Raw genomic sequence first — 26,107 nt, 5'->3', positions numbered from 1 at the left:
AGGGTGCCTGAAAAGTATTGGAATTGCTTGGTCTCATGTCATGATGTAGAGTCTTTTTTGGTATGATTCCCATGGAAAGTTCCAATTAGGATTAAAGAAGGAGAAAAACATCTGAAATTTAGATTAATATTTCTACATATTTTATTTAACGAACCTCATAGATATGATTGAAAGTTATTTAATGGTTCTTCCATGACCACTAATAAAAGAAGGGAAAGTTTTAATTCAGGCCCTATAAAAAATCAATTCACTGAAGACATCACAAAAATCATTAGCAACTGGTCTCTCATTAACTCCCAGTGAAGAATTTAATGTATCTTGACTAAGCAAGAATTGTTCAAGACAAAAAATAATAATAATAATTGAGTTAGCAAGCATTTTGCCCCCAGTAGAACATTATCTGAAATTTGAGAATATGTATTTCAGAATTTCTACCTTGTCTCTGAAAATGGTGTTTTTTCTGTGAATTTTAAGATACTATGTCTTTACAGTCAGCAATTAAATAGTTATTGGATCTCCATGAGAAAATCTAAATCTACTTGACTTTATATTCTTTAGTGAATTAACTAACCTATTTCATCATTTTGGTACTGTGAAAACTTTAGTCAGTTAATGAAAACTAGTCTTTGCTTACATTTTCATCAAATAGTACATAAGCATTGGTTTGAAAGGTACTCAAGTATCTAAGTTCCAGTGCTAGGCTACCTATCAATAAGCTAAAACTCTAGGCAAGGTCAATGACTTCTTTATATCTTCATTTCATTTTCTGTGAAATGTAATAATCGTACTTGTATCACCTATATCTCAAAGGTTTGCTCAGAGGAAAGAGATCTACAAAATTCTTAAAGCATTATATTAATGAGGTTTATGTGTATTATCATGAAGAAGGATCTTATGACAATAAGCATTTAGTAAAAATCAATAGGAAGCAAAGTTATGAATAGGAAACAGTAAACAGATACAGGCTTCTGGAATCTCTTTTTGCCCTCACTTTTGTACTCCCAAAAGGAAAAAAAAAAAGTCATCTGAGATTTTTAAAAAGCAGGCTGCACCTAGAATTATAAGGAAGCAGGGAACGACTGTAATGCGTGAATAATCATTGAAAACTTTTCAAATAAGGTAGAAGGGTTTAAATCAATAGTTCAGACACCTTCATTTGAGAATACTTAAAAATTGGTCTAAAGCAATGACTATAATAATGAATATCTTCAAGAAGAAAATGAGAAAGTCAGACCCATATATTACAAACCCAGAGGTTATTCTAACCAGAGGTTATAATAAGTATAACCTCTTATACACAGAAAACATTGGTGAGGAGAGGAGAAGGAACCTTTTTTGAGAACTGTGGACCTGTGATTTAATCAGATAAGAAACTTCCAGTGCAAAATCATCCTCAATTTCTTTATAATATATAGTCTAGGGGAATCAATTAGGGCACAAAGATAAATGTATTTGCCCAAGATCATATGGACAATATGTGGTCTCAGAGGCAGAATATAAACCCAAATCTTCTTGACCCTAAGGTTGACCCTCTACATAGCTGTCATAGCCACCTTTCAAAAGAAACCTTATCTCTCACCAAATATCTAAGAACATAATATATCACAGGATCTTTTAGGAACGTGTGTGTGTGTATAAATATAATAAGGGTGCACATATAAAGTATATATTATTATTATTATTATTAAATTAGAGGAATGCACATATTTTTACAGATAAAAGAAACTTCAGAAATGATCTGGTACAAAAATTTAATTGACATATGAATAAATTGAGAGAGGAAATGACAGATGTAGTTTTCTTTCCAATAATGTTTGCTGTTATTTCCAAAACCAGGGAAGTCAAAACATTCTTGACTTCAATAATACTTTTAAGCTTTTTCTATATGACTATGTTTATAACAAACTTAAAATAGAGGTAAAGGTTAGATCAAACTGGCATAAGGTAGACTTGGAAAACATTTGTGCTCAAAGACCATTGTAGAGATACTCAAAGATTTGTGCTCAAAAATTATAATGATCAAATCTCCTATTAAGTCATGTCATATCTTGATGACTTTCATTTGCCTTAAAAGGGTTATTGCTATTCTTATTTTTAAACCTGAATTATCTATTTCAAAGATTGCTTTGGAAGAAATGTTTTTGTCTTTGTAGCCCTTAAAGTACCATACAAATACACAATTTCAAATTTTAAGTCCTTAAACTTTATCCCCAACCTCTGTTCTTTACCTCCCACACATTCTATAATACTCTCATAATGGTTCTACTGAAGTTTTCTTTGGATTGTGACCATGTAATTGACAAATCTGCATCATCCCCTTCATATCCCCAGTTTTTATCCCTTTGGATCTCTGTATCATTCCACTTTTTTACCACCCCCTATCTTGACATTTTCTCCTGTGCCTTCTATTATGCTTACACTATCCTTGTTTTCACCCCAACCCCCAATCCTGAATTATTCTTCCTCCTTTGGAAGCTTTTATTTACTCTGCCTACCTAGAAACTCACTCTTGATGTTGCCCAAAATTCTCTCCTTGGGTTTTTGCTTTTTCCCCCTATTTAGTCTCAGTTGTCATTTCTGTAATCTGGCTTTGATGTTATGTGTATCTTTTCCAAACTCCAGTCATACTTGTCAAACTTCTTCTAAACAGCACCACCACTTTATTTAATATTTAGTTATTTTCCTTAACCATGCATTTTTAAAATTATAGCTTTTTTATTTACAAGGCATATGTGAAATACAAACATTTTAGTAGTTTGACAAATCTCAGTATGGCAATGATTATAATCTCAGATGGAAAAGCATAAAATCTTCACTTTCTTTATCTTAAAGCAATGTAGAAGTGACCAAATATAGCATTGATAAAATAGTGTTTCATATCATATCAACAAGTTACAGTATGTCATATCAACTTTACCTTAGTAAAAGATATTTGTATGAATATAAAGAACAGACATTATTATCACAGCATCAATATCAGCCCACCAGTCCTAAGTCCAAGGACCTAAAATGATTTAGCATGTGTATAAATAGATAACACACTTCATATCCAAATGATTTAAAATAAGGTTAGAAAAATCAGCCAAGTATATGACAGGATACCTCATCCAGACTCAAATATAACCAGGTGAAAAAATTCTTGCAGGGAAAACTAAGTTAGGAAATATTAATTTGGTCTTCTCCAGTTCTCCCTTCCAACCTTTTTCATGTGGACAGAGATCCACTGGCCTCATTCCCATTAAGCTAGACATTTTTCTTGAATTCATGAAACATTAGTTTAAGGACACACACACACATAAAAAATTTGTAAACAAAACTCAGACAATTTGATTATATTCCCCTGAGTTTATTTTGGCACATAGCAAGTCTCACTCTTCATGGATAGACTTAGATATAGTTATTATCAATTCTCTCCTATCATTGCAACAAATTAGCTAGCAAGTAAAAGCCATCAGACCTTCAAAAAATGTACAAAAGTCTTAACATACTTTTCTTCCTGTTTTGCCATTCTCCCAGGACACTGCAATATAGATCAATATAGACTGATGGTTGATATTAATGACTACTCTTTAGATTTAGTCACTCAAACAACTCCAAATATATTTAACATAAAATTTCACTATATTATAATTTGGATGATTAAGAGAATCTTGTCCATAAGAGTGTCAAAGAGATACTATGGTTTCAGGAATTTAGAATCAGAGAATCTGTATTTGCTATTTATTACCTGTATTAAACTGAGCAAGTAACTTAACCTTAATCTGTGCCTCATTCTTGCAGAGAATAAAGGAGACTTAGTACATTTTCTCTAAGATCCCCTTCAGCTTTAAATTCTGTGATCTTACCACAGTCAACTATCTTGATGAAATCTAAGACTATGGCTTTCCTCTTATCTATCAGTCTAGTAATCCAATCAAAAAGGGAACTAATGGGAATCTAGCATGAGCAATTCTTGATGAACCATTATAAATTCTTATGAAAGATTACTTCTCTTTCATTTTTTCTTTTCTTAAGGTTATTAATTTATATACTTTGCATTTTAAAAATTTTTATCATTTTATTTCCAAATTTATCTTTCTCCTTCATCCCAGAAGGCCATTCCTTACGCAAAGAATAAAAAAGACAAAGAAATAAAAGCTCTGCATCCTTTTTTAAATGTTCACAAATAATTTTTGAAGTAATATAAGCCAGCATTTTGCTAGGAACTATAGTGAATTTTATTGGTTTATCACGTGAAGGCTGTACTCTCCTCTTTTTTTCTTTCATTCAAATCACTTTGCTACCTATAAAATGCCATGTATATGTGAGAAATTATGCTCCTTTTCCTTCCGCAGTCTATGATACTATTTCCTTTTGTCTTCCCTTGTTTTCTCAAGAATCTGAGTCCCTGCATCTCTGGAGCCCTTTTTTTCTTTTTCTTTTTTATTTCCTTCCAAAATAAGTCCAGCATTCTTAGTGGTGTACAATTAAAACCCAATGCAATGAGTGGCCATTAGGAAACAGCAGCCAAGAACAATGAGGACTATTTACTTCCACTCCAAAACTGTAAATACTGACTCCTTCTTCTCTCTGAGGTCCTTTGCTTCTATGTTGACTACTTTGGGCAAGGAGAGAGGGGACTACAGGAGTGGAGAGTAATCATGCACACAAGCCTGGACGCTTAGGTTTATTGAAGTCATAATCAATCTTCAGTTCGATATCCAGAGTAACTCTTCATACCCTTTAATCTCCCCCCCTCTCCCACATATCTTAGACTCTGGGATGAAGGTGGGCAAACAGGGGGATAGTCCTCGTGTGAGGGACATAGAGAGGAGGCTGGGCCCTGGGAGGTAGATTCCTTTTTGCTGAGCCAGGCCCACAGAGCTAATTTGCTTTTAGGATTTCATTGATCCAAGAGCTGTAATGAGCAATTCTTGTGAAGACAGAAGGCGATTTTATATCCACTTTTCCATAGGCGGCAATGCCTTGGGCCACACCAGAACAAACAAGGGGTTCTCCAGAAAATCCCTGTTAGACATAAGCAAGAAAGGTTGATCCTACCTTGCCCCTCTTAGCCTTGGATCTTTCTGAGTTAGTTACAGAAATCCTGGACCTTCCTGGTTGTTAAGTTCCAGCACAGGTTCTTTTCTTGGGTCATATCCAGAGACACCTTTCCATCCAGACTTCCTTCTTTCCTCCCTATCTGTATCTCTCTGAAATTCTGAGTAGGATGGGGGGGGGGGGTGTAGAGGATGAATGAGTCTCCCATCCTCCCACCCACAAGTGCTAAGGAAATGGAACTTCTATTTGGGCATTTGGAATATTTCCTATTCTCACAAAACTCATTCTTCCCCTCAACCCTAAGCTCCAAACACCTGCCCAAGTCCTGGATCCAGCTGAAAGTGCTGACTTCATCCCTTCTTAGAAGGGTTCTGACTCTTAGAGAGAGAGAAATTTCCAAAGAAGAGAAATATGAATTGTGGACTCACCCTAAATACTGATTTCCTTGAGTTGGGAGTCCCTACACACAACTGGGATCTCTCATCAAAATTTCCAAAGTCTTTGCAGTCACTGGGATTCATTAGTCTCAGTTCCACCTCCTGTAAAGTGTCTGATCTTGGGGGCTTTAGTCCTCTCCTTCCCCAGCCAGCAGCTAAACATTCTTCCTCAGGTAAGACAGAATTGGAACTTGAGGGCAGGGGGAGAATCCCCACTGCTGTTGTCAGGTTTGCTTTCTTTTCCAGCTGTGAGAAGGAAGGAAAAGGGATTTGTCAGTGCTGGGGATGGGTTTATGGGCTGGGTCAAGGGCTCCAGAGATGCAGGGACCTCAGATTCTTGAGAAAACAAGGGAAGACAAAAGGAAATAATATCATAAAGTGGGAAGGGAAAGAAGCATAGTTTTTCAAATGTACATGGCATTTTATAGGTAGCAAAGTGATTTGAATGAATGAATGAAAAAGCTATTTGTTTCCCAGGCAGCATGCTCAGCTTTTTTCACAACATTCTTGTGAGGTGGGTAATAAGGGAATAATGTGTTATTCCCATTTCACATATGAGAAAACTGAAGCTCACAGAGGTCAATATTCATCCTGGTGGTAAGTGGTTGGAGTTAGAACTTGACCATGTTTTCTAATTGTGAGTTCAGTGCACCATACTAGATCTCACAGTTCTTATAGACTATTGCCCCTAAAACAGCTATCACAGTGTCTCAAAGTTATAACGGCCCCCAGACATCACAGTATGATTTGTTCCCAAATAGAAATGTCCTCCTTGACATCCAACCTTTGAAGACCTTCAGTAATGGGGAACTTACTACTTCCTAAGTTATTGGCTTATTGGTTTAGTGGAACATTTCATGGAAGAGCTCTTGGATTTGAACTCTGGGAAGGCGAGATTTTGAGAGTGTTAGTGGGGAGAGGGTTGAATTTGGAGCCAAGAAGACCTGGATTCAAATATTGCCTCTAGCTCTTAGTAGCTATGTGATCCTGGGCAAGGTGTTCAAACCTCTCTGAGCCATGGTTTTCTCATCTATAAAGTAAAGGGGTTGGACTAGATAGTCTCTAATATTCCTTCTACGTCTAAATCTATGATCCCATGAAGGATAGTTTCTTATTCAGACAGAATTGAAATATGGGCCTCTCCACCCCCTCCTCCCACCTGTTACTAATGATTCTGTTCTATGTGGATAAGTAAAATATGCTGATCTGTTCTCTCCCCAACCCCATCTCTGAACATTGAACAAGGAATACTGAAGCAAGAATGGACTCACATATCTTTTTGTTCCACTTCTCATGGTATAGATAAGAAAATTGGAGGTGTGAAAGTTCAAGTTACTTGCTCAAAATGACACAACTATGGCAGGGGCCAAGATGAAACTAGTCCCGAAACTTATTGGTTCCCAGTTCTTTGTTTTCTATTAATTATTACCTTTAGTAACATGATGTCATTGAGAAACTTTCTGGCATTATATTCTGGGTGAAGAAATTGCTGTTTCACTTTAAGGATCTGCCAAGTCTCTTCTGTCTTGTTGATGTTATGTGCTCCAAGTTTGACTGAGATGAAGCTGTTGGAGAAGCAAGAGAAGAGGGAGGTATTAGGGGTTCCAGATTCTTCATGAAGGGAACATTTTGAGAATGGGGTCCAAGGACTCTCCTAGAATGTCAGTCTCTCCTCTCTGTCTCTATGATAGCTGATGGGGCTCAGGGTTGGGATGTGGGACTCAAACAATCAGGGCTGAAGGACTTGCAAGGAGTAGAGACAGTTCCCTAACTTCCTTTGGAAGGGTTGTCCAGATGAGGACAGGGTGACAAGTGGATCTGCTTTTCTTGCCTCAGGCTGCTCTTGATTCAGCCTCCAGGGAACAGAAAGTCCAGAAGGTCAAGGATGAAATTAAGAGGAGATTCACTGCACCAATGTGTGCTCCCAGAGAATCCTGTGATAGAGATTAGTTCGCCATAGAAGTACAGTTGCTAAGTTCTCGGAGCACCAAAAACAGGAGTATCATGGCATGTTAGGGAAGAAGAAATTGGCTGAGATATGGAATCTTGGGTGGTAAGATCTGAAGCATGAGCTTCATCATTTAGGGCGGGACAGTCATCAAAGGTGGCATAATGGCCTGAAGGGGAAAGGGCAGATCTCAACTAGGAGCATAAATACTCTTGCTTACTTATTATGATTCTTACAAGGTACTAAGTCAGCTGAAATTGATAGAGACAATAATTATGTAATTTAGCATGGTTCAGTATGATTGATCTGATCCTACAAGTAGATGTTATGGCCATAACTTGAAACAAGGTACTAAGTGGAATTGAGGAGACAATGGTTAAATCTAGTTTAGCATTGATTTAATCCTACAACAAATAATGTTTTCCTAGTGATGTAATGATTGGAGTATATTCAGTGCACAGCATATAAGCAAGAAGCTCTTAGGGCTAGACACAGAAGCCCACAAGCCCACTCTCAGAGGTGGAGTCAGATTCATTCCAACTTTCACATTTGTGCTGGCTGGAGATTTAGAGGAAGAGAGGCTGAAAATGGTAGAGACAAAGAACTAGCGGCAGGAACCAAGGAGAGAGATAGGCCTCTAAGAAAGCTAACTGAGCTGTTTTGAGGGAGACCATAAAGGATCTGGACTTTAACTCCTGGCTGCATTTGAAGTGATTATTGTTCTGAACTGAAACGAAGGCTGCTTCCAGAAGCCCCCAAGAAACCTGCTCTCAGAGAACATTGCATTTTAGAGAAGACATTTACTCACTCTTGTTTTGCTCAGATTAGGATTCTTTTCCTTGCAGGTGACTAGCCTCCAAGAGATAGGAGCACCGTTATTAGACTCTTATTTAATGCATCCCTCACCTGGTGAGTATCAGGGAGGGGGAAGGGGGAGAGACACACTTACTCTCCTTCACAAATGGCTGCTGTCATCACAAAGTCACTGCGAATCAGGAACCCACCACAGCTGGACCAATTATTACAATGTTTGATATCCAGAAAAGCCATGTAAGGGCGAGAATGGGGCCTTGATTCTTTGCCTCCAATGATCTCATCTGAAAGAGAATGCCCCGTATATATATATACCCCAAATATAAAGATATGCACAACTGAAACAAAACATCAGGTCCATGGAAATAGTGGGACACCACCACCTACCTCTCCCAATCCCAACCCCCCTAGACTTTCCCTCAGTCATTATTGTTTCTCAGGTCTTATTTTTCCTCTTCTGGAATTAAGTCCAATCTTGCGACTCTGAAATATCACCATCACTATATTTCTTACATCCCCTTGCAAAATCCATCTCTATTTCAGCATAGGACAATATCTCCAAGCTTGAATCCCACCCTAACCTTTACCTTTAGTCCTTATCTAGGTCAGGTTATTAGCTTCTCTCATGAGTAGGAAAAACTAAAACTTTGAAAAAAATTGAATAAGGAGAGCCTCTCTAGAAACAGATTGGGCCCAGTAAAAAGTGTCTGCCAGGTCTCTGTCCTGAGACACTGCCACATGTACTCCTGGGAGTGTATGTAGAATTCTGACTCAAGCCTGATTCTCTGGGCAAAAGGAGACTCACCAGCTCCAGTGTCATGAGCCAGAAGAAAAGTCAGCAGGAGGAGGAGGAGAAGGCACTTCATCTTCCCAGAGAGGATACACAGAGCAGATGCTGCTTCTGCTCCAGCTCTCTCCTACCTTCTGATATTTGTAGCTAAAGCAGATAGAAGAGGGAGGGGCACACTGACCACAGGAACTTCCTGATCATGATTTCTTCCAATGGGGCAGAGTCAGTTATCTGATTAATCATAATTTCTCCTACAGTTGCTCCTGATTCCCCTCTGTGTTGTCCTGGGTCCTCAAGTTGTGACTTTGACTAATCAAGCTACCAACTAACTTAAGCACTTTTTATGTGTCACTTGCTAGAGCTACATATACCAAACAAAAAACAAAAAAAAAAAGGCCACAAGAAAATAACTACCAAGTCTTTCTCCCCATCTCAACCAATACTTGTTTTCAAGGTTTTTGCATTATCAACAATGTTTACATATTATATTTTCAGAATAATTAACTCTGAACAAAGATGACTCTGAAGTCCTCTGGAAGATGATTCACTCCTTCCAGCTACTGGAGATACTAAGAACTGGGCCCTTTTGGCCATTCCGTAGATTAAAGAAAGGACAGAATGATAGAGTTGTAGTTAAAGTGAAGGGTATGGGAGAGAGGACGTGGTCAGAAATGACAGAAGAGAAAGAATACAAAAAACCCTGATATAACAAGATGAAAGGAATGGAATTGTGGAAAAGAGACAATGAGGTGAAGGTAGGAATATCTATATAGGGGAAAGGAAGGTTGACCCCTTTCTCATTCAGTATCTCACTTGACTTTGTTGAATCCTGACTCAGGAGCATGCCCATCTGTGACCATATTAGGAGTATTACTCAAGTCCACTGAGAACCAAAAGTAACCCAGACAAATCACTAAATGGTCCAAGATCATGAGTGAAGAGATCTTTTGTTTCTACGAGTCTGGGAAAAATAATGGAGAAAATAAGGGGGAGAAAATATTTTCCATTAGCTCACCCACTTGATGCTTGTCTTTGCCTCTCTCTCCCCTCCACATATATTCAACATCTGTCTTCTGAAGTTTTATGATTATTTATTACATTTTTTAAAAAGCATTCAAAAGCTTCATTGTATCAGTTTCTTGAAAATGAAAATCAGTAATAATATCTGATACTGTAAGCTCCACAAAGGCAGAGATTAGGTCTTTTTTATTATTTATAAAAATTGATTTTATTTTTTCCTTGAGAAACCTTCTTTATTTTTAAAATTATAGCTTTTTATTGACATAACATACCCATGGGTAATTTTTACAACATTGTCCCTGAACTCAATTCTGTTCCAACATTTCCCTTCCCTCCCTCCACCCCCTCCCCTAGATGGCAGGCAGCCTCATACATGTTAAGATGTTAAAAGCATATTTTAGATACAATATATGTGTGCAGATCTGTACAGTTCTTTTGTTGCACAAGAAAAATTGGATTCAGAAGGTAAAAATAACCTGGGAAGAAAAACAAAAAATGTAAGTACTCCATATTCATTTCCCAGTGTTTCTTCTCCGGTGTAGCTGATTCTGTCCATCATTGATCAATTGGAACTGAAGTAGAACTTCTCTATGTTGAAGATATCCACTTCTATCAGAATACATCCTCATACAGTATTGTTGTTGAAGTGTATAGTGATCTCCTGGTAGTGCTCATTTCACTCAGCATCAGTTCATGTAAGTCTCTCCAAACCTCTCTGTATTTCTCCTGTTGGTCATTTCTTACAGAACAATAATATTCCATAACATTCATATACCATAATTTACTCAACCATTCTCCAATTGATGGTCATCCATTCATTTTCCAGTTTCTTGCCACTACAAAAAGGCCTGCCACAAACATTTTGGCACATACAGGTCCCTTTTCCTTCTTTAGTATTTCTTTGGGATATAAGCCCAGTAGTAGCACTGCTGGATCAAAGGGTATACAAGTTTGATAACCTTTTGAGAATAATTCCAAATTACTCTCCAGAATGGTTGGATTCTTTCACAACTCCACCAGCAATTCATCAGTGTCCCAATTTTCCCACATCTGCTCTAACATTCAGCACTATTTTTTGCTGTCACTTTAGCCAATCTGACAGGTGTGTAATGATATCTCAGAGTTGTCTTAATTTGCATTTCTCTGATCAATAGTGATTTGGAACACTTTCATATGAGTGGAAATAGTTTCAATTTCATCATCTGAAAATTGTCTGTTCATATCCTTTGACCATTTATCACTTGGATAATGGCTTGATTTCTTATAAATCAGAGTCAGTTCTCTATATATTTTGGAAATGAGGCCTTTATCAGAACCTTTAATTGTAAAAATGTTTTTCCAGTTTGTTACAGTAGAAATATTCTTATCCCTGCTAGAGGGGACAGTAGAACTGGTAGATAGATGGTATTCTAGAGTTCACAGCTGTAGCTGGGCTGTTATTGATTGGTGAGCTTTCAGGATAGCAAGCTACTGAACTGTTTAAAGAAGAGTGAATCTGGACCATGTTGTAAAAATGGAGCAGGTTAAAGCTTCTGTGCCAACAGGTATTGGGATTGAACCTATGAGTGGCTCTGTCTAGTTGAAATAGGGAGAAAGTCTCAAAAAAATGGTGTGATCTCCATTTAAAATATAAATAAACTAAGTTTAGGGAGGTTCACCAATTCATCCATATTTGCACTGCTTATAAGCATCACAGCTGAGATTCAGAGAACTCTATAGTCCACCTTTCTTTTCCCCAAATACATTCTTTCTTTTTCTCCTCAAACATTTTCCTACTTGAAGTCTGTTCCTTGGGACAACCTTGGCTGGGTTTTGCTATCTTTTATATCTTGAACAGAAAAATTGTGTTCTATGCCTATTGATTTCTTCCATCCTTAGCAAAGTTTGTTTCCAAGCATGCAGCTATGTCTAGTCTCAGTATAGAACTATTAACTGCTCTCTTTTTACAATCCTCTATGTCTCTCCTTTCTCTATCTCCTTTCTGCTCCAGTTTGTGTTGTAGCTTTCAGAGAAGTCCCTAAAGTTCCTTTTGTAACATACTACAAAAGGTGCTACCCTTTCTCTTTCATGTCCCCCTATAATTCAGGGGCTAATTCGATGATATTTGTCCTATATGACTATTGAAACAGCCACCAGGTTTTCCCTTTGGCCTACAAAGGGAATTGGGCTGGCCCAGAACATAAAGACCAACATTGAATCTCCAAGAGAATAATACAACTAATAGTAAGTATACTACCTCAAAGGCAGGATATAGGAAGGAAGAAAACTAAGGAAGTTTGGCTAAGTTCTTGGATAGACTAGTATTGTTGGCTCTAAGAGTTCTATTTGCACTATTCACATGCAGATGAAGAACCCCATAGGGGACTCTAGCTCTATGTCTTTCTGTTCCCTTCTTCCATTTGCTTCTCTGTTATTGTTTGGCTCTTGATGATCCCATTTGGTGTTTTCTTGGCAAAGTTACAGGAGTGGTTTGCCATTTCCTTCTTCAGCTCATTTTACAGATGAAGAAACTCAGTTAAGTGATTTAATGAGGGTCATGTAGCTAGTAAAGGTCTGAGGCTGGATTTGAATCAGGAAGATGAGTCTTCCTGAATCTAGGCCTGGTGCTCTATCCTTTCATTAAATCAGGAAAAGCAAGCCAGTCTGTCAAGAAGCCTTTATTAAGTGACTATTGAATGATAGATAACTGTACTAAATGCTGAAGAAAACAAAAAGGGGAGGGGCAAAAACCAGTTCTTGACCTCGGGAAGTTCACAATCTAATGAGTGAGAAAATAAGTTAACAAATATGTACAAGCAAACTTTGGCCAAAAAAAAAACAGTGGAAATAAACAAGAGGCAAAATACAAGAATGAAAAGGCACCAGTGAAGAAACTCAGGGAGGTCAGAGGGAGAAATAAGGCTGAAAAGCATTATAAGTATGGGGGGACAGTCTGAGAAAATATCTAGAACCAAGAGATTGAGCATCTTGTTCATGAAAAAGTTAGGAGACCCTTGAATTAAAAAGCATGTGTGTAATTGTGGTAGGGTGCATGGAAGGGATAAGACTGGAACGATGGATGCATATGTGTGGATATGTTAAGAAGGGCTTTGAATATTAGAGGATTTGTATTTCATCCTCAAGGTAATAAAGAGCCATTAGTGTTCACTGAGGATTGGAGCATGATATAAAACTATGTTTTAGGAAAATCACTTTGCTGGTTAGGGGAATTAACCACAGAAAATAAAGAGAAGATTTTAGGGTGAAGTAGATTGGATAAATCTCAGAAAGAGTCTCAAATCCCAAATTTAATCATTTGTCTCAGGGGAGAAAATTTGCATAATATTTGGAATTATTTTTTTTCTTGGATGGGGATGTATGCCCCCCCCCACATATACATGTATGTGTTTTTATACATATAAAATATATATACATAAATATATGTATATTTGTACACATATGTAGGTGTGTATGTATACACACATATATGTGTAAAAAACAACTTAAAATTATAATGGGCAAGATAACATCAGGAAGATTATATCCTAATCGTGGAGATAACATCAAAGTCAGCTAAGGGAAGATCAGTGTGAAGTTACAGGGATAGTGAGGGCCATGGAGGAGCAAAGTTATATATTCTATCCAGGAACAGTGGTTGCTGATTTGATCATGGTTCCAGAACTGGAGATAAGGCTATTGGTGGGGAATTTGTATGGGAAAGTTACTTATAAAATGATCAGGTGGTCGGGCTATGGAGGAGGCAGCCGGAGAGAAGAGGTGTGAAACTTGCCTGGATTTGCCTTAAATAGTTGGCCAGGAGAGGTAGTTACCAATGAGGACAGCAGTGTCCCAAGGTGAAAATTCTGGAAATGGAGGATTAGGGCCTGAGTCATGCAGACTATTAATTGTTAACTGTAAGCATTTACCCCTTAGAAATCCACAAGCAATTCAAATGTGAGCTTGATTTATTATTTTGTTGAATATTATTATAGAGCAATGGCATTAAGCTTAAATGGAAACAGGGCCAACAAATTATAAGTATCCTTGTGGACCATATTTTTGACTTTAAAAACCCAACAATTTTCTTTTTTGATAAAAACATAAACAGAATTAAAGCAGATAGGAACTCATTTTTTGGTCTGGCTTGGGCCATTGGAGTTTATTTAGTAGGTGTGTGGGAGTGTCTGACTTGGTCAGATCTATACTTTTGGAGGACTACTTTGGTAGTAGAGGAATGGGCTTGAATGGGAGAAACTTAAGATGATGAGATCTGATTGAATGGTTCAGAATCCACTTGAGAGAAGAGATGGTTGAGTTTGTCTGTATTGTCCATGGATCTATTCTGAGGAACTTGGTAGCTGACTGATTTAAGGGAAATTCTTGTCACTTTATTAGTATAATAATACTGAGCACTGGCTTAAGGTAATTGCAAGGTTAAAAGAAATTGTCACTGCTTCAACAATTTAAAAGCAGAAGAAATACTGATTTGCCTAGCAGAAAAACTGTTGGGGGGAGGGAAGAGCCATAAGAATCATTAGCATTGAAGCATTGTTTAGTAGAACAAATGCATCTATACACCTACAGTCCCAGAGCTGTAAATTGTCTTATACACATGAACTGTCATCATTTATGTGGCTCTGCTAGATTTCTCTGTATATGCTCCCTTTTCCCCAAGCTATAGTATGGGAATGTGATCCAGGTATTTTCCTTATCTTGTGTATCTGTGATGTTATAATTATTCTTGTGCTTTTTTTTTTTTTTTTTTTTTTTTTTTTATCAAGGCCAATCAATAGATTATTCCAACAGCCTAAATGTGAGATAATGCGAGTCTGCAGTAGTGGGAGAGTAGTGTTAGAAATTCAGCAAGAGATTTAGTATCAGTTTTGTGGTAACAAATAGGACAAAAGTAACATTTTCTGAAGCAAAATCTGATCCCTATTAGTGCAGGTATTCTCTGGAACATTTGTTGTAGGTGGGGATTTTTTTCTAGGTTAGATTTAGAATTCTTGTAGACCTTTTGCATGACTTGGGGACAATATCAGATGAGATTGTGGCAATTTAGATTTTACCTCTTATTAATATCTTTATGAAGCCAGAAGAAATTTATAGTTAATTTTGATTTAGAGATGATTGTAATTTTCCCCTATTTCCCATCACCTCCCTAAACAGCTGCTGCCTAGAGATGATAAAAGGAAATAAGACATTTTATAAAGGAAACAGGAAATACGCTAGAGATAAGGATGTTGTTCAAGACCTCCTTGGTTCAGGACCTCCTTTATACTGCTGCCTGAGCTCAGTGGTTTAACTGTGTGAGGGATGTAGAAGACCCTTACCTAAAATGATTACTTAGAGAACATTCAATAGAAAGCAGAAAGGTTGTTTATTAAAACCTCTGGAGGAGGCAGTCCCATAGGGAGATAAGAAAGAAAAAGCTCATGATAGCAGGCTAAAGATATACAGCTTTTATACAAGAGATTACATCACAAGTAAGAGAGCATTGAGAAGGGGAGGGGAAGCATCTAATTGGTTGTTGCTATTCAGAGAGATTGGAATGGAAGGTTTCTGTTTCCCCCAAATCACCTGATTTCTAGGAAACAGATAATCAGGCCTTCAGGCTTAATCAAGCACATAGAGGTCAAGCTAATAGACTAAATATCATTGAATGTCAAATACTGATAAATGTCATCAGCTCAGGTTAAGTAAATTGTTTATAGTTGGACAAGACTCAAGTAAATATGGGCCTGCGTATATTATACAGGTCATAGGGTAAACACAGAAATAATGAAAATAAAATACAGAAAAAAGAATTCATACATTCCTATAAGTTCTTCAACTTATTTCTCTATTCCATACAACTGAAAAAATCAGGTTTACAAAATTAATAGTTGAATTGATAGCCTTTTGTCCTTCTGGTTTCCTTAGGGATTTGGAGCAATGTTGGGAAAGCAGACAATCTAAAAGCTTCTGATCCTCCATTTCTTTCTTCACTTTGTTTTCTACCTTGCCTTCTCCCTCTGTCTTCCCATTCACATTTAGTGTGTGACTTGGGCTATAAGGATCTGGGTTAGAGGGAATGGTTAAAAATAGTTCTACTTCTTCATATCTCCCTCTCTTTATCATCCATGTTCTGACCTGTATCCCCAACTTCAACAGGTCAGGTGGCCAGGGGCAGAAAAAGTTGGAGCCTTCCCATCAAAGGGGCCTCTTATTTCCTCCTTTTTTTCAATTGGCTTCATACATTAAGTCAATGTTAGAATAGCATAGAGCTAAAGGGTCTGATCCTGGGAAGGCCCTTGGCTGGGATTAGACAGTGTTTCAGGGTCATCTTCTGGCAGTCAGTGTAAACTCCAGAGAGGCAAAGTATAACCACTGGTCCCATTATTTATTATTTGTTATTATTTGTTAATTTTCTATTTCTACCATAAGGATAAAAGTGGGAGGAGGGCAGAAAGCAATATATTTCTCCTCTAAAGACCTTGCCCTAGGGACCAAGTCTTCCTTCCTTTTCCTCTTATGCATAACTTCTTTTCCCTATAATTATACTTATACAGATGATTCAAGTACACAGCTTCTTCTGTGTGATGGAATGTAGCACTTAGTCCACATGCCCTTAGGATAATTCACAAGATAAATTATGTTATGCAGATTGTTACATGGATTTGGGGCATTAATAGACCCACCTCATTTGTCTTGGCTTCTTCGGTCCCATTTGCTTTCTTCTCCCTAGTCCTTCCCTTCCCTGAACTATCTAGTCATTTATGTTCTCTCTCCTTCTTTATTTATTCTCATGCTTTGTACTCCAATAAATAAGGTCTCTATGGGTCTTGGCTTTCATTTTTATTGTTCCCATGGTATAGGACAGTGAACCTACCATGTACTCTGCCATCCAGAAATAATGGCTTCTTTCTTGCTGGTCATAGCAGAGAGCATCCTATCTCCAGACTATGGGATGCCTTTCTTGCATGGAATACTCTCTCTCCTCATTTCTGACTTGTGGCTTTCTTCAATGTTCAGCTAAAATCCCATCTTCCCCAAGAAGCTTTTCTAATCCCCCTTAATGCTAGTACCTTCTCTTTATTGGTTATTCAGTTTATCCTGAATACAGTTGTCTTCATTTTTTCTTTCATTAGACGTGAGATTCCTGAGGGCAGGGACTTTTTTTGCTTTTCTTTGTATCTTGTGCCTGGCATATAGAAGGTGCTGCTTATGGACTGACTGTCCTGCATGCTATTTAAATGTTTGTTGAATTGAGTTAAAAAGCAACTGTATATGTTATCAGCAGAATACAACCTGTTATCTTTAAAGTTAACACAGAAAAGAGAAGCTGTATTTATGTGATACATCCAGAAAAATGTGTTCTTTAAGAAATCTAGCTCTCCATCACTAGAAATGGGTTATGGGGAGAAAATAGCTGTTGTCCCAATTCAATGAATAGCTTCAAGTTGCTTAAGAAACCCTTTAAAGGCTGCATCATGAGGGGGAAAGTAGGTTTATGGAAAGTCTCAGAGCACAATCTCTCACCTTACAGGTGATGTATGAAAATAAAATCATGGTAGATAAAGAAAAACTTTCCTGGTGAATCACTTGGCTTTAACTTTTCCCTTTTTTAAGGAAAAAGGACCCACATGGGCAAAAATGTTTGTAGTAGCTCTTTTTGTAGTAGCAAGGACCTGAAAACTGAATGGATGCTCATCAGTGGAGCATGGCTGAATAAGTTATGGTGTATGAATCTTAACATGATAAGATAGTTTGGGCCTGGATTTAGACAGTCCTGTAGACAGAGATGAGCAAGGGATAAGCAATAATATAAGAGTAGTGGTGACTAAAGATCAGAACTCACAGGTTCCTGCTTCATTTCTTTTTGAAAACTTAGGGTGTTCAGTGATGAAAAATGTTTTAGAACCTGAACTATTTATCAATTCCTGAGTTAATACCCAAAGGCCTGCATTCAATGTTTATTGAATTGAATTAGATACTTAGTAAACTGAATTAAGTTTAAATGAATAGGATGAAACAACCAGTCAGTGGTATGTCCTATATAAAACTATAATTGTTAATACTTTGAAATTACATTGTGTTAATTCATGTGTACATATACACATACCTATGTGTAATATTCTCTCTAAAATGTAATATTCTCTTGTTGAGGTTTTCTTGGGGTGGAGGCAGCCTTCTTTTCAGTTCAGTAATCACCACATAAGTAGCCAGATGTTAAAGTCCAAATCCTTTATTGCCTTCTTCAAAGTCTTATCTCCTTCACTTGGGGTTTGGCTAGTTTTTCTGAAGGTCTTCTGGATCTTGGTTTCAGTGGAGAAGCGAAGGAGGAAAGCCTGCCACTTCTGTCTTCCCTCATTCTGATTCTGGCTGTTTGTTAGAGCTTATATCCTCTCTAATCAAAGCTGTGAATCTTGTAGAACCATAGTAAATACTAAATACATGTACTGAACTAGAGAACTGTTAAGCACCCTGCTAAATAACCATAGTCTGTATCAATTCCAGAAACTTAGCACCTTGTTTCCATCTTTTGTTTCAAGTTCAGAGTTCTTCCCATAATACCTATGTATTATACATATATATTTGTATACATGTGTATAATATACATATGTATATGGATACATATATTCTACATCTTTCTCTCTAAGCATATATAAGTAGACAGAATTGTAAGGGTCCTTTAAATTGGCGGCCATAGTGCAAAAGGAGATTGAGTGGCCCAGAAGTAATCTCTGTGGATAAAGGACTGCGGGTGGGTGGGATCCTGGCCATACTGAGATAGCTTCATAATGGTTCTCTTGGTTGGCTGTGTGTGTGTGAGACCTCACAGATCCTTTAAAAGCCCACTGCAGCAACAAGTTGATTTCTTTAACCTGGCTCTCTCTTTAACCTGGGGTAGCCAAGCCAAGCAGATGGATAGCCCAGAGAAGTATGGAATTTGATAGTGAACACTGTGGGTCTTCAGACCATGTGTTCACTAGGGAGTTAACAAGTCAGGGCATTATGTGAGTAGATATAATAAAGGCTTTTAAGTTTACATGGGCTATTCTTGAGTGTGCTATTGGTTATTAAACTATAATTCAAGAAATCATGGCCAGAGACCTTTGAAGGCCTCAGAGGATGCCAGCCAGGTAGATTTAATTAATACTGCAATGGTCAGTGGCCAAAGGTACTCTAGGGCCTAGGAACGAGAAGAGACTGGCAATAATAACTGCTAGGAGGGCATGTTCCACAGAATATTGACTGTATAATGTGTTATAAAGAAGAAAAGGACATTGCATCATATACCCTATCAAACTGGCTTTTGGAGGGTTTGCTATCTTTCTCTGTTAAACCATGCATACAGAGATAGAGTACAATGTTCCTTTTTGGTCTACCACCACACTGTATCTTCAGTGTCTTTTCCATTAAGTGTCTCTGGTGAGAAGCATCTCAGAATCACAAATGGACAAGAGAGGTCTTCTGGGAGAGTGGATGAAAACTTCCAACATGGTCTTAAAGCAGGATAAACTGTCATAATTTTTATATATAACAATAATTAAATCATTAATTCCATTGTCTAATTTGCAACAATTATCCTTTCTATGATCCCCAAAGCTGAATGAAGCTGTAGAATGGAAATTCCTCCTTATCAGGAAAGCCTCAGATTTTTGTCCCCTCATCACCTGAAATTCCAATTATTATTTTTTAAAGGTTATTTGTACCTTTTGTTTTTTTTTTCCAGTCTTCACTGAGTCTTTGCCCAACATATCCCAGTATGTCTCACAAATCGTACCTACTTTTGTAACACAGAAAAACAATGAAGCAAAAACAGTGCCAAAATGACCAGTTCTGATAGGATATGCAACATTCTGCATCTCTAGCATTCTACCCTAGTATTGCTAGAAGGGAGATGATATGTTACATCCTATACTTTTAGGTACAGCTGAAACATTTCAAAACTCTAGGCTTGGCCCAGAATGGTCTGTTTAGGAGGTTCCCAGGAGATTATTTTAGCATTTTTCTGGAGGGCAACTAATTACTTTTTTTGAGGGTAGGGGAGTAGAGTGATATGAAATTCAGTGTCTATGTGAGATTTTTCTATAGAGAGAAGAAAGTCAGTTTTTGTGACAGTCATTGCTTAATAATTCAAATTTGTAATACTTTTCAATTCAATTCAATAAACATTTATTGAGTGCTTACTGTATGTCAGTCACATAACACTATGTGCTAAACTCTGGGGTTACAAATAAGAAAAAGAAATAGTCTTTGTTCTCAAGAACTTACATGCTATTGCTGCTATTGGGCTTATATCCCAAAGAAATACTGAGGAGGGGAAAGGGACCTGTATGTGCCAAAATGTTTGTGGCAGCCCTTTTCGTAGTGGCTAGAAACTGGAAGATGAATGGATGTCCATCAATTGGAGAATGGTTGGGTAAATTATGGTATATGAAGGTTATGGAATATTATTGCTCTGTAAGAAATGACCAGCAGGACGAATTCGGAGAGGTTTGGAAAGACTTACATCAACTGAAATGAATAGAACCAGAAGATCGCTGTACACTTCAATGCTGTATGAAGATGTATTCTGATGGAAGTGGATATCTTCAACATAAAGAAGATCAATGATGGACAGAAACAACTACACCCAGAGAAGGAACACTGGGAAGTGAATGTAAATTGTTAGCACTACTGTCTATCTACCCGGGTTACTTATACCTTCAGAATCTAATACTTAACGTGCAACAAGAAAATTGGATTTACACACATATATTTTATCTAGGTTATACTGTAACATATGTAAAATGTATGGGATTGCCTGTCATCTAGGGGAGGGAGTAGAGAGAAGGAGGGGATAATTTGGAAAAATGATTATAAGGGATAATGTTATTTAAAAAATTACTCATGCATATATACTGTCAAAAATTTTATAATTATAAAATAAAAAAATAAAAAAAGAACTTACATGCTAATGAAAAAAAGGTACCATTACTTTGGCCATTTCAATGGATAACAGACCCTGACAAAACTGCTTACAATTAAAAGTAAGTGTTTAAGATAATAGTACAATATCATAAAGAGAACTGAATAAATGAAAAAAAAATCAGGGCATGGAGATGTTCCAACTGAGTAAAGGTAAATGTGAGAAGCAGCAGAGGCTTAGTGAATAGAAGGAGCTAGTTGCAGTGTCAGGAGAACCTGCATCTCACATGTGATGACTCTGTGAGCCTAAGCAAGTCTCTTGACTAGTTATGAAATCCTCTAAGACTATAATTTACACAGTAAGTGCTTATCCACATTGGTGGAAATCGCAGATTTTATTTATAAAAGAAGGCTATGTGTTTTCTTTATTATAAAATAATTATTTTGAAGTATAGTAAGGATTTCCCATTTTTTAACTAAAAAGGCTAATTTATTATTTAAAGTTACTGTTCAATGAAAATTATTGTCATTTAATACTTTTAAAGAGAGTTGTTTAATCCATTAAGGTTCTCTGTACCCAGTAGTATGATCCTTTTCAGTGATGAAAGCTCAGTTTCTTGTAATTCTGTTTACTTTGATAGTTATGTGTCTGATCCAACACCAGGAGGCACAGGGGACAGTCCTAAGCTGTTGTTTCCTCATTCCATGCTTCCCCAGCTCCCCTCCCTCCCAATTAGGTTGAGACCAAATTTGAATTCAGGCCTTCCTGACTTCAGGACTGATGCTCTATCTACCCATTGTGTCACCTAGTGGCCCCCAATCCATCCTTTTTAAAACTACTACTACCTATAGTCCTAGCTTAGTCCTTTGGTGAATGACAGCTTGTGTGTGTTTATGTGGCTAGTGAGGACTTATTCAATTAGAATCTGGGTTCCAACTTATCAAGCAAATTCTGCCTTCTTTGCTCATTCCTTGTATTTCAGTGAATCCTATTCACATGGCCATAGTATTAAAAGCCATAAGTATGGCTTATTTGTGCATGGTCTTAACTTAAGGAATTGTTACTCCTTAATTTAAGGAGTATAAAGGATTACAATAAGATACTTAAAAACAAATACCCAATGGGCTACATGCCAGCCACTATGTATTTTATTATTTGTGGATATTTGTGAAATCCAACACTTGGTATGCTTGCAGACCACAATGTGAGCAAATGGATCTAGATTTAGAGATTGTATCTGAGATCTGCTTTGGGAGCATGTCTATATAGAGTAGGTGTGTGCACAAAGCTTGATAATAAAAAAATACAGAGACTATGGGAAATGTTTAAATATGATAAACTAATAGGTGGATGAGGAGGCACATTCATGGTCTAAATTTTGTTCTGAAGAGTGACAGTAAAGACAGTTGGGACCTAGAACAACTTGACTCCTCTCTGGCTCCTCCAAGGTAGCTCCTGCTAGTGTGGGCTCAGACCGATTCTTCCTCACATCTCTTCTTCAGTGCCAGACCTTCATCTTAGGCCACAGTTCCTACTCCTACTATCTCAGTGTTTGCTTCATGACCCAACAGCCTTTACAGGATAATTTTGTCCTGCGAAAGGAGCAAGGTAAACCAGAGCTGACCTTCTGTCCAATGATCATAAGCACTTCCTTTGTCCCTCCTCCTCTGTCCATGAAAAATGTACACATCTCCTTGCCATGCCTTACACACATAAACACACACAGACACACACACACACAGACACACACACATATTTGATTTTATCTCTTTAGCTCTCCCTGTAGTGTCTTTTGGCAGCCAAAGCAGGTCCCTTCTCCTTAGTCATGGCACAGGGAAAGTGAAGGGAAGGTGCTACAGTATAAACTCTAAAATGTAAATAGGAAAACAGAAAAGATACAAACTAAGCAGTTAAATTCTCCTCTTTTGGCTCTGTAGAAGTATATCAGAATATCCTGCAGAGTCCTGGGGGGAGGCAACATGTCCCATCTATTCCATCTTCCTCTGAAAGTTTAGATTTAACATCAGTCAGCTCCAAATGTAGAGTGAAAACCTAAAATGTATTTCCGTGGACACAAATAAATAGATGTTTAAAAGAAATAAGCAACAACAGATGACAAAAGGGGATGGAAGGGAGGGAAGAAAATCTTTGAATTTTAGCTCTTATCTTATAGTTTGGAGTCAGAAATTTTTATGTGTCACTTGGCTACATATACCAAAAAAAAAAAAAAAAACCCACAACAAAATAACAACCACCAAGCTCCCTCCCCAGCCCAACCAAAACTTGTTTTCAAGGTTTTGCAGGATCAACAATGTTTACATATTATATTTTCAGAATAATTAACTCTGAACAAAGATGACTCTGAAGTCCTCTGGAAGATGATTCACTCCTTCCAGCTACTGGAGATACTAAGAACTGGGCCCTTTTGGCCATTCCGTAGATTAAAGAAAGGACAGAATGATAGAGTTGTAGTTAACGTGAAGGGTATGGGAGTGAGGACGTGGTGGGAAATGACAGAAGAGAAAGGATAGAAAAAAACTTGATATGACAAGAGGAAAGGAATGGAATTGTGGAAAAGAGGCAATGAGGTGAAGGAGGAATATCTATATGGGGGAAAGAAGGGTGACCCCTTCCTCATTCTGTATCTCACTTGAGTTTGCTGAGTCCTGACTTAGGAGCATTCTCATCCATGACCCTTAAGGAGTATTACTCAAGTCCACTGAGAAACAAAAGTAATATAAACAAATCACTAAATGGGCCAAGATCATAAATGAAGAGATCTTTTGTTTCTATGAGTTCTGGGAAACAGAGGGGGAAATATTTTCCATTAGCTCACCCACCTGATTCTTATCTTTGCCTCCATCTCACATCCACATATATTCAACATCAGTCTTCTGAAGTGTTATGACTATTTATTACATGTATGAAAGTTCTTAAGTCTTTCCAAGTTCTCCCATTGAAATCACTGGATGTATATTTGTACTCTCATTTCTGCTTACCTCACTCAAGCTATTCGTACTAGTTTCTCCAGGTTTCTCTGAATTGCTCCCATTCAAAAATTATTATGGAAGAATAAGAATATCCCATCACATTCATATGACAATTATTCATCCATTCCCTAGATGATGGGCATTCACTTTGTTACCAGTTCTTTGCTACAACAAAAAGTGTTGCAAAAACCATTTAAGAAACTGGGGGTTTTTTGTTTGTTTTGTATTTTTGCCGAGGCAATTGGGGTCAAATAACTTGCCCAGGGTCATACAGCTAGGAAGAATTAAGAAAAGCTCAGAAGAAAGATTTGAACTCAGGTCCTTCTGACTTTGGGGACTGCATCAGCTAGTTTCCTCAAGAAACTAGGTTTTGATAGAAATAAAGACAGTTGCAATTTGCCAGTATTGGTATAGGAATTTTTAAGGCTTGTCATTTTTGGCCTGGCAAACTCTCAAAAGATTTCTATATTTTGTTTGGGATACCACAGGATTCCAAATCTGGTACTTGGCTTTTTCTGATTAGAAACTTGGTTTTTCTCAGTTTACTCGTAAGCAGTCAAGTTCTGAAAAAGTATTATACTAATGAAAGTCACAGAAGATAGGTCAGAAATTCATTAAGATTATATACTTACTCCAGGAGTGAATTCCACTTGTGAATAGCTCTAACTCAGAAAAGCACAGAAAGAAACTCAGTGGCCTTCTAATCTAACCTATACATAAATGGAATGAATCTCTTCACCTGACCTAACACAACTGACCATATAACTTTTACATAAAGACATCCAAAAAGGGCGACCTACAAGTTCTTGAGGCATCCCTTTTTACTTTTGGATAGCTCTGGTAGTTAGGCTGTTATTGCTGATATGTCGCCTTTATTGATTAGATGTCTTCCTTAAGTAGAGCCAAAATCTTGAAAATTGCTGTCATGCCCTTAAATCTTTTCTTCCTGAGGCTATAAATTTCTATATCCTTCAAATGGTCTTGAGCTATGTGTACTTTTCAATAGGCACCCACTGACAGGGATCTAGAAGTTCTAAGAAAAATCACTGTCACTGCTGCTTATTGATTATATTTAAAAAAAAAAAAAAAAAACGTCTCTTAAATTGAATTTTGAAACACTTGCAATTTCTAGCTGGGCTTCACAAATTAAGTAGTCATGGTCCAGTGGAAAGAACTCTGATCTTAGAGTCTGAACAACAATCTTTGGTTCTGCATTTATTGGTTTATATTTTCAATACTGATCCTAGAGAAGTCATTTTAGCTCTAAGCCTCAGTTTCCTTCCTGTGCTTATCTTATCAGCTGATAAAACCTAACAATCCCAGAAACATTCATATTTTTCATTGGGGACATTCATATTTTTCATTGAAGACCAATGGGCCTTTTTGATTAGATAGCATCAGGAAGAGATAGCCCTTCTCTCTAATCTTACCTACACCCACCTCACTAATTACTCATTTACAGACTTGTACTCTGAGTCCAGTACTAAAATGAAAACTATATTACAATGAATATGAGGATATAAAATACAACTGAAACATCAAGAGCATTCCCAAACTGAAAGTTCCTTGAAGATGTCATTACAAACATTCCAGGTAGGCTTAGATTATAAGATACCAGTTTACCCCTTGCTGACATATTGTCTCTATAGGAATTCTTTCCAGTCATTATAAACTCAGCCAACCATCTAGTGTACAAGGGTTTTTCCCCCCACAAGAAAAATTCTCTTGACACTATCCAGGTTGACATATTTATAGGAATATGACATAGTTTCTAGTTTTGCCCGCCTAACACAAAAATATACCTCCTCCATTAAGTTCCTTGAACTAGGAATAGTTGTACTAAATAGCTTGAACTACACTAAGTGGGCCCTGGTCTTTGAAAAAGACACAGTGTGACTCTGCAGCCTACAAACAAGACTATGATCTTACCATGAAGTCAAGTGAATGGTGTATGGGAGAGAGAAGGCATTTATGTGATATATTTTCCCAACTACCCTATTATAAAGACTTTCTAGAGAAGACAACTCACTGAAGTTTCTTTACTGTCTTGATCCCCTTCTTCCCAGAAGCAAGTCAGTTAATTTGGCCACCATTTACATTCACCAATCTCTTTTGCCTTTCTCATTTCCTAATGGATTGTGCCAACATTATTATCTTTAGATTGCTTCCAAAGAGGGCCTTGAGATTTGAACA

At 37.4% G+C, this 26,107-nt stretch overlaps 1 protein-coding gene across 3 annotated transcripts in view; it reads right to left on the bottom strand.

Moving 5' to 3' along the window:
- Nucleotides 1-3,325: 3,325 nt before the first annotated feature.
- Nucleotides 3,326-26,107, bottom strand: part of LOC141557955 (chymase-like) — a 103,586-nt gene continuing 80,804 nt past the window's right edge. The window contains exons 2-6 of one of the 3 annotated variants that reach the window (XR_012486924.1): nt 8,375-8,522; nt 6,907-7,042; nt 5,469-5,723; nt 4,284-5,007; nt 3,326-4,205 (exon numbers count right to left, since the gene is read on the bottom strand). Coding sequence is in view for 2 of the 3 variants with exons in the window: in XM_074294389.1 (XP_074150490.1) it covers nt 4,864-5,007; nt 5,469-5,723; nt 6,907-7,042; nt 8,375-8,522; nt 9,044-9,104 (744 nt within the window). In the remaining variant the exon portion in view is untranslated. Of the gene's footprint in view, nt 5,008-5,468; nt 5,724-6,906; nt 7,043-8,374; nt 8,523-9,043; nt 9,172-26,107 lie in introns of those variants that run through there. The other 2 variants (XM_074294389.1, XM_074294388.1) reach the window with 2 other exon arrangements.

Source organism: Sminthopsis crassicaudata, chromosome 2 (genome assembly GCF_048593235.1).
Source record: "Sminthopsis crassicaudata isolate SCR6 chromosome 2, ASM4859323v1, whole genome shotgun sequence".
Lineage (NCBI taxonomy): Eukaryota > Metazoa > Chordata > Mammalia > Dasyuromorphia > Dasyuridae > Sminthopsis > Sminthopsis crassicaudata.
Note: the sequence above shows the minus strand (reverse complement) of the source record. Positions and strands in the feature narration are given on the sequence as shown.